At 40.2% G+C, this 13,147-nt stretch overlaps 1 protein-coding gene across 1 annotated transcript in view; it reads left to right on the top strand.

Moving 5' to 3' along the window:
* Positions 1-13,147, top strand: part of LOC124555114 (unconventional myosin-Va) — a 345,650-nt gene that overhangs the window by 268,250 nt on the left and 64,253 nt on the right. Inside the window, exons 12-13 of the mRNA XM_047128917.1 lie at positions 6,063-6,194; positions 6,376-6,572. Of these exons, the coding sequence (XP_046984873.1) occupies positions 6,063-6,194; positions 6,376-6,572 (329 nt within the window). The remainder of the gene's footprint in view (positions 1-6,062; positions 6,195-6,375; positions 6,573-13,147) is intronic.

Here is a 13,147-nt window from a genome sequence, read left to right as displayed (position 1 = left end):
CACAATTGTATGTGGATCGTTTCCCAAACAGATGGCATCTAAGCGTAAACATTACTCAAAATTGCACTCAACGAGCTCGAAATGGATACATGCACCGTCCACCTCATCGTCACGAACACAATGAAAATGGCACTCATACCCTTACCATTCTCACCTGTGTTCAACTGCATCCCGAAATTAGTAGTCGTGCGATTCAGAGACAAACTGGCATACTGAAATCAACTGTTTCGAGGATTTTGAAGGCACATAAATATCATGTGTGTCATGTCACACTGACACAGGCATTAACGCCGAAAGATATGCAGATATGCTTGCATTTCTGCCGATGGGCCTTGAAAATGATAAGAGGTGACAATGATTTTTTTAGATATGTTATGTTCACCGATGAAGCCACATTCAAAAACAATGGCAAATTAAATCGTCATGATTGTCATTGTTGGTCCCCTGTCAATCCACACTGGCACAGACCCATTGACAATCAACACAAATGGTTGTTAATGCTCTGGTGTAGAATTTTAAATGGTTACTTGATAGGACCATATTTTTTTGACCGAAATGTTACTGGGGAATCTAATTTACAGCTTCTCCGTGATGACTTGTTTGAGCTAATGGAAGATGTTGATTTACAAACTAGGCAACGAATGTGGTTCCAACAGGATGGAGCAGCTCCCCATTACGCTAAAAATGTATGGAACATTTTTAAATTTACGGTACCCTGGTTGGTGGATAGGACACGGCGGACCAATTCAGTGGCCTCCAAGTTCACCAGAGCTAACATCTCCTGATTTTTTTTTTTTTTTTTCTTGTGGGGTTATTTGAAAAATATTGTTTATGAAAGACAGGCCACAACCCAAAACGATATGGAGCAAAGCATTTGATGAGCGTGTGCAGCCATACCGCGGGATGTGCTGCTCAAAACTGTGGACAACTTTCGCAGATGATCTACTTTATGCATTGAAGCAAGTGGGGATAATTTCGAACAATTTCTTCATGGCTAATTTCATTAATTAAGCACCCCAAATTAGAGAGGCAAGGGGACTCTCACTAATGAAGCACCCCATGCGAACATCATTCTACTACGTCCGTATCGTTGTTCCTGGGTAACGCTAAAAGTGGGATACAGTACATTTTGTACAAAAATAGCTTAGTTTGGCATAACGAAAGAACTGGTGCGTGTTTTTTATCGATTTGATGCGTCTTTCTTGGATAATTCTAAATAAATCGGAGTTCTTCTCCAATTTTACTTTTTTTCTCGATTACAGCACCATCTGTCAATACTTTGAAAAAATATTTCAGACAAAACGTGATTACTTTTTTATGGAGAATCCAAATCTGCAATAGAAAATGGGTGTTTCCATTTAAGATCTAAAAGCTGGCCCCTGCCCCACCTAAGGGGGCGGGGGCTGGACGTCACATGTAGTATCATTTGATGCCCCCCTTTGGGTTTACGAACTTGTCTTACCCACTATTTTTACCCGATGTATAGTTTTCGAGATAATCTCATCTGAAACTTGACCCTGTATATTACGGTCTGCAGCCCAAGCATCTGACCCTTGACCCAGTGCTATGTCAGAGGTGACCTTCGGAACATTGACCTCTCTCTCTCTCTCTCTCTCTCTCTCTCTCTCTCTCTCTCTCTCTCTCTCTCTCTCTCTCTTTCTCTCTCTCAAACCAATGGAATATGCACCACATTGGTCACTATGGAAAGCCAACAGCGAGCTTTACCTCTGAAGTAACTTTGATGCTAGTCAAGGGAATGATTTGGAAATAGTCATTTAAAATACTATTGACAGGATTATACACACTGTGGAAGCCATGATACTCTATTCTTCAGGCACTCCACATAAGGTAGCCGTGCCACTGTGGTTTGGAGTAATAACTGCAGCTGCTGGAGAGTGTCTAAAGGCACTTCAATGACACAAATGCTATCCTTACACAAAAAATTTAGTAGCATTGAGAAGATTTAGAGTGAAGGCATGGTTTCTAATAAAAAGAGAAAGTAGTAGAGTTGGGAACAATATTTATCATCTGTGAGGGCTCACACTCAATCGTCCCAGGTATGGACTAAACTCGGCCATGTTCACAGCCACCCACTGCCAGCAGTGATACCTGCCTTCTCCCTCAATGGTGATGTTCATACAGATAGTTCAGTCATTGCTGAAATTTCTAGCGCACACTTCATCGACGCATCCACATGCAGTAATACCATCCTAATTTCCTGACCCAGAAATATGTGGCAGAGTGAAATGACTTGTTGTTCTGTGCACAAGACGTAGAATCATTTAGTGTCCCATTTAGTGAATGGGAGCTCTGTAGCACTTTTGCAGAGTGAATAAACGCTGTCCTTGGATCTGATAAAATCCACAATGAAATGCTTAAACACCTTAGCAACAACACCAGCCTAAAACACATCCTTGGATTTTTAAGTTTTATTTAGCAGAAAGGGGAGTTTACCTCCTAGTGGTGGGGGGGTTTATTATTCCTATCCTGAAATTGAGAAAAGACCATGAAATTCTGACTAATTATTGACCAGTCTCTAACGAATGGGCTGTGTAGATTATTCTGAATAATTGTCATTCGATGATGTTGTGATGCATTGAAGTCTGTGGACATTTATCACAATTTCAAAATGGCCCTAGGCTACTGTGGTCCACAACAGATAAACTGTTTGTCTGGAATATGCACTGCATAATGCTTTCGTACGTTGTGAACGCCTGATCCCTGTGTTCTCTGACCTACATAAGGCGTACAATACTGCCTGCTTCCATCACAGCCTGGCTACATTGCATGAGTGGGGCTTCTGAGGCTGCTTACCAACTTCTATGCAGAATTTCCTATCCCTCAGAATGTCATGGGTCCAGAAGGTTCAACTAACAGCAACAATATGTACATAAAACTGAGGAGGAGTCATTGAAACTTTCAAAGTTTTGGGCCCTTTATTTGACAATTAGTAAACCTGGTTACCACATGTATGCCAGTTCAAGACAAACTGCATGAGGAAAGTTAATACACTCAAATTTCTCAGCATCACTTCCTAGGTATGGACAACAGACTCGTCCTGTGATTCTACAGACCTTTACTTTTATTCTGCCTGGAGTATTGATGTGTTGTGTACAGGTTGGTGGCACCATCAGTACTGTGCTTGTTAGACCCTGTTTACCATTGTGGAGGCAGCCTCCTGAGGGTCAGATCCCAACAGCTTTTGATTAACTATATGGTCAAAATCTGTCAAATGCCTATCCAACAGTGTTACTTGACTCTGTTTCACAACCAACCATTTAGACTATTTATGAATTGACCAAACATAGGTCACCCAATGGGATACAGTTGGATGCTCTATGCAAGGATCTCAAACTTCCCCCACTTGTCTGTGTTCATAGTGTTCCTTCCCAGCATACCCTGTGGTACATACTCAATCATATGATTCAGATGGACCTCTTCTGCAGTCCTGAGGAATGTTCTGACCCCACCATTCTCGGGCACTTATTCCGTTTGTTTCTTCATGAGTACGCCAGTTAGACATGCATCTACATAGATTGATCAAAAGTAGAAATGGGGTTGGTTGTGCTTTTGCACACATAAGTGGCATCAGAAGTATTCTCTGCTAAGTGCATGCATTGTATACACTGCAGAGTTGGTCGCCATACGCATAAAACTCTCACAAAGGACTTAACGGTTGTAGTGACTCGATGAGCTGCATGCAAAACATATCTCAGTGCTCCTCATAAACTTCTTGGGCACTAACATCCAAGACCCCTCCTCAGCTCTGCACACTGAGCCATGTGGGTATTCCAGGAAATGACGTCACTGATGAATTGGCTAAAGCAGCCACAAGATACAAACTTGAACTTGTAATACTGGTCGCAGACCTAAGATTGCAGCTGTGACATTACTTTTTGAAAACCCAGGATATAGAATTGTAGGAAACTACAACCTTAAAGAATCTGAGGGCAACCAAGGGGATAACCAAGGCATGGCATATTTCTCTCAGAGCCTTTCAGAAAGATGTCATCATGCTGTGCCAATTATGTATCAGTCCCACAAGGCTTATCCATGAGTCTCTTTGATGTTAAGAGGACTGTACCCAATGCAGCTGTGGCAGTAATTTCATGATAGCCCATATTATCACAGGTTGTGCCCAGCTGGCAGATCTGAGACAAGCCACCAACATGTCTGCCTTCGTACCGCAGATACTTACAGATGATGGAATAGTAGCTAGCAAAGTCATATGTTCCCTGAGGGGAAAGTTTATTTTATGACAAAGTTTTACGCATGTCAACATTTGATGTCTGATAGATGTGCTGTGAACCTCTCACTGCGACATGTGCTCTTCGTGGTCGCAAGTTACTGTCTCCTCTGCACTGTCAGACATTTCTGAATTTTTATCTATGTATTTTATTTATCTAACTGTTTGAGATAATCAATTCTATAATCCATACCATCTTCATTTTGTTACTTCATTTGTCATACTGACCTTACTGGTGTATCCTTCAGTGAACCGCCGCCTGGGTTTTATCTCGGTTTTAACCATGTGACTAAAGCTACTGTAACACACATTTTCAACCGTGATAAGGTCACAAACTTTGAGGCTGATGACTCTCCCTTTCTAGTTTCACATCTTTTTAAGAGAATTTCCAGTGAAATGGGAGTCTGGTAATCAAGATGTTTAGTCCCTTTAAACTCAAAATAATGATAGTCATCATCTTAATAGGATGAAGCAAGTATGATGAAATATCCTCTTGGAGGTGAAGGTGCCAAGGTGATGGGCTATCCTAATGGATCGTGGAATCGTCTTCTCATTGTGGCAGCACAGGAGCGAAGGCTAACAAACTCAATAAATTAGCCTTCTCAGTGGGCATCTTCCCTAGACGTTTAATGCTTCTCCACATTTCCATATAGATATCTAATGTAGAAATGTAATTTTGAAGCAGGTGCATGGAATTTAGAACCAACATACAGTCATATATGGCAATACCTTGAACACCAGCTAGAGTATGTAAGTGTGTACCGGCAGTCGTGGCACTTGACAGTGGGCAAGGAGCACCTGGTCAACACCTTATGACGTTTTAACCACTTGACTTGGCTGGATGCCACAGAACATTTTATTCAAAATTTCATATAGTTTAGTGCTCATTAATGTAACAATAGGGAGTGTTGTAAAGACATGCAGAAGGCCAGTGTTAAAGGTTAGAGGTTGGCATTGTTCATTGCATTATGAGACTTTTGCTTAATCTAAAAACTAGCAGTGACCAACAAAATTTTAGTGTCCATTGCAGCTCTAAGGAGTATCATCAAAGTAAATACAAAACAACATGCTGTTAATGAAAAGGAAGTCTTTGAAAGACCTTGTGTAGGCATGAGCTATGTTAGGATAATTAGGTGCTTTGTGCACTTCTGTAACTTACTCCTGTAGTGAGTCTGAATAATAAAATCTGGACCATCATAATTCTTGCTTTTTTGGAACTTATCCATTGTAACTTGTGGTGAGATTTTTTGCTGCTCTTCACACTAAAATTATTTTGTATGTGTTGCCCACTGATCTATCTGTGGGGCCATAAACTTAAAAATGCTGTGCTGTACTTGTTAGAGTACATATGAGGATCATCATGGCTCACTGAAAGATGCTCAGTATAGTACCTCTGCACCCCCCTCACTTCCCCCCCCCCTCCACACACACACACACACACACACACCAGTATCCATTTTAGGCTTTTTGTAGTTTTGTTGTACCTCTGTGTCGTTACATGAAACTTCTTTAATGTTTACTCTACTATTAATATCGTGGGCAGTGTTGTATCTTAAATGACAATGACTGTGTGTGAATACTACTCATGATTTATCCTTTAACTGTAATCCCTTACTTTAACCTCATAGTTTTTATAAACTTGAACTGTAATTTACTCTTTTCCAATTAACTAAAATTGAATTCAATTTAATGAAATTGTGCAGTAATACTACCATTTTTAATCATATAGTTTTATAGTATAGTATAGTTTTATGAGCCATTGTTATTCTTGTGTATGAGAAATATGTTTAAAGTTACTTTGTTTCTTATTTTACAGAATAAATTGATTCGAAAGCTTTTCAGAGAAGAAGATAATCGCAAATTGACAGTTCCTGCAGCAAAGATAAAAGTGGCGGCAGCAAGACCATCATCAACAATGCCTGCCTCTTCCAAGCAGCACAAGAAAACAGTGAGAAATATCTGTTGGATTGAAGCAAATAAATATGTAGTTCATAATTCTATAGTTGCCTTGGAGCCACATTAAGTTAGAATGTTAAATCTAATTTATAAATAATCATAACTGCATTTTTTAATGTTTCTGCATCTTGCTTTTTCTTGTGGTATTGATTTAACATAAAACTTTTGTGCAGGTTGGATCACAATTCAGGGATTCATTGAATATGCTGATGTCAACACTAAATGCTACAACTCCACATTATGTAAGATGTATAAAGCCAAATGACAATAAAGTTCCATTTGAATACAATCCAGTGCGGGCTGTTCAGCAGTTGAGAGCCTGTGGTGTTCTGGAAACAATAAGAATTAGTGCTGCTGGTTTTCCATCAAGGTGTTGTAATTGCATAGTCTAATATTTTATTTCCTAATAAATTTAGTATTATTACATTTAATATTGTCCATTGTGTAATGGTCAGAAACCCTGTTGAGAGACATAGCTGTTGGCAAGTGTGATTCTTCTTGTTTGTTTGTTTTTCCCCAAACACAGTGTGCTGCTGTTTGGTGACAGCTGTCTCAAATGATCACTGTCAGAGGTTTCAGAGGATGGGAGTTTATGTGGACATTCTTTAGTGACTGAATATATTTTTTTAGAAACAGTAGTATGACCCAAATACAGACTGAGAACAGGGACATTAGTAAGGCATCTACACAAACATTCAAGCTTGAGGAAGGAAATTAAAGCATTGTTTCTTTTTTCTACTTAGACTAACGAGAGGAGGCCAGACCCTGCAACCTAGAAACTTTGATGAGCTTAGGTAGATGGCCACGTAAAAGTAACTCCTGTGAAGGAGTTCAAGATACAGTTTTAGTTTTTCAAAAGAATTTAACTCGAATGGGATCAGTTTGGGACTACAAAGAATTTTAGAACATCTGAAAATAAGGACATATTCTATATACATACCAAAACTGCAATTTAATAGTTCCATTGTGAACAAGGAAAACAGGCCATCAGCTTAAGTTCCAAAGAGCTTCGATGCTACATGTTTTACACTTGTTTACTTTGGTTTCCCCTCCCCCGCCCCCCCCCCCCCTACCTTCTGATCTATCTGTGGTGCCATAAACTTACACACACACACACACACACACACACACACACACACACACACACACACACACACACCAAATATATTGCTGTGGATTTCATGTGTGTTCATAACATTTCCTTTTTTTTTTTCCTATCTGTTCCATGTGGTCCGAAACTGACAATTCATCATGACTTCTGATATTGTAAATTAGGTCCGTAAAAGTGCTGGTTATGTATGTGTGTAAAAATGTTGAGTTCAAGTTTACTTAAAGTGAACAACAAAATGTGTTCCTAGCATAGTAAATCACAATTTCGGCTGCATGGTACCAACAGGTTACAGAGCTTATTCTTTGAATGCACATGTTGCTTTATGAAAGATACCCTTAATGTCTAATCAAAGATGACCATCAATTCAATGTGCTCTAGGAACTGTATTTCAGTAGGGCAGTGCTCATCCACATATTCCAAAACAGCTTACACTGTCTGTGCGCTACATACCCCACTTTTTCCCTACCTTCCTTATTTGCGTCATAAATTGAAACTATATACACTCCTGGAAATTGAAATAAGAACACCGTGAATTCATTGTCCCAGGAAGGGGAAACTTTATTGACACATTCCTGGGGTCAGATACATCACATGATCACACTGACACAACCACAGGCACATAGACACAGGCAACAGAGCATGCACAATGTCGGCACTAGTACAGTGTTTATCCACCTTTCGCAGCAATGCAGGCTGCTATTCTCCCATGGAGACGATCGTAGAGATGCTGGATGTAGTCCTGTGGAACGGCTTGCCATGCCATTTCCACCTGGCGCCTCAGTTGGACCAGTGTTCGTGCTGGACGTGCAGACCGCGTGAGACGACGCTTCATCCAGTCCCAAACATGCTCAATGGGGGACAGATCCGGAGATCTTGCTGGCCAGGGTAGTTGACTTACACCTTCTAGAGCACGTTGGGTGGCACGGGATACATGCGGACGTGCATTGTCCTGTTGGAACAGCAAGTTCCCTTGCCGGTCTAGGAATGGTAGAACGATGGGTTCGATGACGGTTTGGATGTACCGTGCACTAGTCAGTGTCCCCTCGACGATCACCAGGGGTGTACGGCCAGTGTAGGAGATCGCTCCCCACACCATGATGCCGGGTGTTGGCCCTGTGTGCCTCGGTCGTATGCAATCCTGATTGTGGCGCTCACCTGCACGGCGCCAAACACGCATACGACCATCATTGGTACCAAGGCAGAAGCGACTCTCATCGCTGAAGACGACACGTCTCCATTCGTCCCTCCATTCACGCCTGTCGCGACACCACTGGAGGCGGGCTGCACGATGTTGGGGCGTGAGCGGAAGACGGCCTAACGGTGTGTGGGACCGTAGCCCAGCTTCATGGAGACGGTTGCGAATGGTCCTCGCCGATACCCCAGGAGCAACAGTGTCCCTAATTTGCTGGGAAGTGGCAGTGCGGGTCCCTACGGCACTGCGTAGGATCCTACTGTCTTGGCGTGCATCCGTGCGTCGCTGCAGTCCGGTCCCAGGTCGACGGGCACGTGCACCTTCCGCCGACCACTGGCGACAACATCGATGTACTGTGGAGACCTCACGCCCCACGTGTTGAGCAATTCGGCGGTACGTCCACCCGGCCTCCCGCATACCCACTATACACCCTCGCTCAAAGTCCGTCAACTGCACATACGGTTCACGTTCACGCTGTCGCGGCATGCTACCAGTGTTAAAGACTGCGATGGAGCTCCGTATGCCACGGCAAACTGGCCGACACTGACGGCGGCGGTGCACAAATGCTGCGCAGCTAGCGCCATTCGACGGCCAACACCGCGGTTCCTGGTGTGTCCGCTGTGCCGTGCGTGTGATCATTGCTTGTACAGCCCTCTCGCAGTGTCCGGAGCAAGTATGGTGGGTCTGACACACCGGTGTCAATGTGTTCTTTTTTCCATTTCCAGGAGTGTATTTCGTAAGTCAATGACTCAAGTAAGTCATTGACTTACGAAATATATAGTTTCAATTTATGACGCAAATAAGGAAGGTAGGGAAAAAGTGGGGTATGTAGCGCACAGACAGTGTAAGCTGTTTTGGAATATGTGGATGAGCATTGCCCTACTGAAATACAGTTCCTAGAGCACATTGAATTGATGGTCATCTTTGATTTTTTTTTTATATATATATAAAGTTTCAGCCCAGGATCATGTTCATGGCACTGTACAAAAACAAAACATAATTGCAGTAAAATACTTTCAAGGGCAAAAAATTACAGTGAAAACATTAGTAAGAAGATAATTACATCAAATATGCAATTATGCGACCAACTTTACATTGCATACATTTTTCAAAATCCAAGGTACATAAATACAGTAAAGCAGAAAAATTCTGAACACAATTACTGTGTGAAATGCAGGCACTAAACACTACAAATGACACCAGTTCAGCATAGTCAACAACAGAATCACATGTGATCACAATATCATGGTCAAGAACACGGCAGGTTCAAAGATGCTGTCATAGTAAACGAACTTTACTTTTAAATGTACATTTATATTTAAGATCTAGCCCTGTGTGCCATCGCAAGATGGAAGAAAAGAAAACTACAGTGATGGAAGGTTTTTATGCTACATCATCATCATCTTGTAATCTACCATCCCTATGGTTTTCGTTTCTTGTGTCTTGTGAAGACACATATGGCTTCACCTTTAATATATATGTGGTTACATCTTCATTGTTTTTGTTGCTTCCTAGATAGATTGTTGATGTTACCTGTGTCAGCATACCTTCTTACTTTACATCTGGAAGACTACAAATTGCATTTTTAACTTACCATATGGTGTGAAGACGTATTTTGCCCAATATTAGTTGTAATACTTGTAGTTACAACTATGTTCCACATTTTGTATATTGTTATAACAATTGTGGTTCCTTAATAGCCTATTTTCTTCTTACTTAACACTCTACCTTGTATACTTTATAGAGTCTCACCGTATATGAGGATAAATTGGCTTACAAGCTGTACCCTTGAGTTTACTTCGTTCTTGCCCATGATATTGTGATCATATGTGACTCTGTTGCTGACTATCCTGAATTGGTTTTTGTCTACATTTGGCCATTAGCACCTGCATTTCACACAATTATTGTGTTCAGAATTGTTCTGCTTGACATTAATTGTGTACGTTGGATCAATATATTGTGAAAGAACTCATTACAGCACATGTCACCATCAGATTGATATTGGACGTACAATAATGTTTCATTGATTTGTAAATTGAATCATTTCTGTGTGTCAGTATGTGTCATATGCAGATTAAATTTGATAGATTTATTAAGATTATTTCATTGTGTAGAATTTCCACAAGCCATTGTGAATTTCTGGCAGAGATTGGAGAGAAAGCTGCAAATATATTTTGCTACAGAAAAAGTATACATTTGTATGTTGTAAAAATGGCAGGATCAACAAAATAATGAAAGATTGAGGACTATTATTTCATCAAAACTACTATGGAAGACAGCTGCGATAACAGGGGAGAATACTGAACATTGTACTGTACTGTCCTCAGTCAAATTTGAAATCTAAGATAGAGAGAAAATTCTTTCAAGTGAGTGCTGAGTGTGGGCTCTAAGAGCCCAAACAGCTAAACTAGCTTTATTTTCGTAGTTGTTGTCTTAAAATCTTTAATATTTCAATTGCTGTTTGTAAGCATGTTTCCGGGACAGTTTAAACACGCTTGTTCATATTAAAGAAAAATTCATATTTGGTGGTTACCGCTCCTTTCATCTTCATTTTTTTATTGCAATAAGTCTTTCAGCAGAACACCATAGTAACACTTAGCAAGTGAATTCATTATCAAGCAATGAGTGAGTGAACTAGGTGGTACAGCTGAAACTGGACATGATATGTGGAAAAAAGGGGGAGGAGGGGAAAAAACCTATAAAAATTGACCTAGATAAGGCTGAATTATTTTTTGTTTGCATTTTAATAAAAACTTTAATTCAATAACTTAATTATAATGAAACTTACATGTATATAATAGTTTTACAATTTTTATTTGCATGGATTTTGAAAAATGGCCCATCCTTCTGGAAAGACTTTAGCTGAATATACATTCACTTAAAACAATGTCACTACTTAAGCATTTGAACAATACTGCCTTACTATTTTGTGTGGAACAGTATGAACCATGGTACATGAAGTGCTACACTACATTTAATGCGCTGTGTTCTAGTTTTTTGACATTGGGGGCAGTGAAGTTGTTTCTCCTTTCTTGTAACAGGTTCTAGTGACAAATCTGTAACATAATGTTCCAGCTTGTCATACCTAGAATCATTTTTTGCCAATTTAGATGGTCTTCCTCTCTGTGTAGCAACACGGCAGTTTGATTCCAGAATTGCAGTGATGATTCTTCGACGAAATGCCATGTGATCTGATGTACCACCGTCCTCCCTGTAGAGCTGCCATGCATTGTGCTCAGCTACATCAGCAAAATGTGTGATTCTGGGGAAGTACCATTTCTTACCCCTGGTAGATACTCTATAGAGTGAAAGATGTGGGTCAGCTCTGTCAGTTCCACTCCTAAACTAATTGTAGTGATAAATGACTCTTGGTTGTTGAATTATTATCCGCCTTTTCTCTGGATGTGAATATCGCATTACTGGATGATTTGGATATATAGTGTTGAAGTTTGTTGCTATTGTCACAACACTGTTGTCATAATATGAAGCTGAACTGTCCGATTTGAAGTCAAATGTTCCTCTAGGTTTCCTTTTCAAATCTTTTCCCTTCTGTAAACTACAATCTTTACCAATTATGTTGGTTCTAATAGTACCTGTGGCCTGGATATTTCATAGATGCAACTCAGACAGAAGGTGAAATGAAGTAAATAAATTGTCAAAATACTCTCTCTGTGGCATCTCTTCCAGCTGGAAGATCATTGTGAACATATTTTACTGGCAGTGTGCCAGCTCCTTGGTATGGTTCAAGCCATGTCAGATATCCATTACTTGGCCCTCCACAGCAGAACTTAAATCCATATCTTATAGGTTTGCCTCAAATAAATTGTTTTGTCCTATGCTGCCCAAAATAAGGCACCATGCTTTCGTCGACTGAAGGATTTTGCATACGAGGTGTATGTTCTCTTCATATTTCATTTATCGTGCTTGTAAGGGGGTGAATCTGAGAAAATCTGTTCATTGTTGTTGCAAATGTGAATATTTGACATAATGAACTTGAAGTGGTCCATTGATATTGCATTAGTAACTAAAATGTTGTGTACATGTGTTGACATCTTCCAATACATGTCTTTCCTTGGCAGGACGATGTAGCCACTAAGAAGCAAAATAGCTAAAAAAACATTTAATTTCCTCTTCAGAGCAATCTTCAAGTCAGTTCCTCTTCGCTGCATATTAGTTGGTGTATTTCCCCATCTTGCTTATAACATCATTGTCAAAAAGTAGTTCAAAATATTCTAATGGTGGCCTCAGTGAGTGTTTTGCAGTACTCCTTTGTGGCCAGACAGTGTTTGTAGATAATTAGTATCTGCATCATTGGTAAAGATAGATGGAATCGGAATTTCTTTGTTTTTAGACATAGTCGTATAGCAAATTGCAGCTGGAGCTTGTTGGAAGATTATCAATATTTGGTGCTTCTTCATCACCAGAATCTTGATCTGTCAGATCATATGTAGCATATGTGGGTGGTAACAAAGCAACATCCAAACCATTTTCAAGAATGCCATCATCAGTACTGTCTAGAATTTCAAGAAGTTCATCTAATGTCACCTGTTCCCTGCAAATAATTGTGCAGGAAATGTAATTTTTTGCTCATATTAGCGAGACTTCAAATAGTATTTACTGTTACTGCTACAGTTTATTTTCA

The sequence above is a fragment of the Schistocerca americana genome, chromosome X (assembly GCF_021461395.2).
Source record: "Schistocerca americana isolate TAMUIC-IGC-003095 chromosome X, iqSchAmer2.1, whole genome shotgun sequence".
Classification (NCBI taxonomy): Eukaryota; Metazoa; Arthropoda; class Insecta; order Orthoptera; family Acrididae; genus Schistocerca; species Schistocerca americana.
The sequence above is the reverse complement of the archived record's forward strand: the minus strand, read 5'-3'. Positions and strand labels throughout refer to the sequence as shown.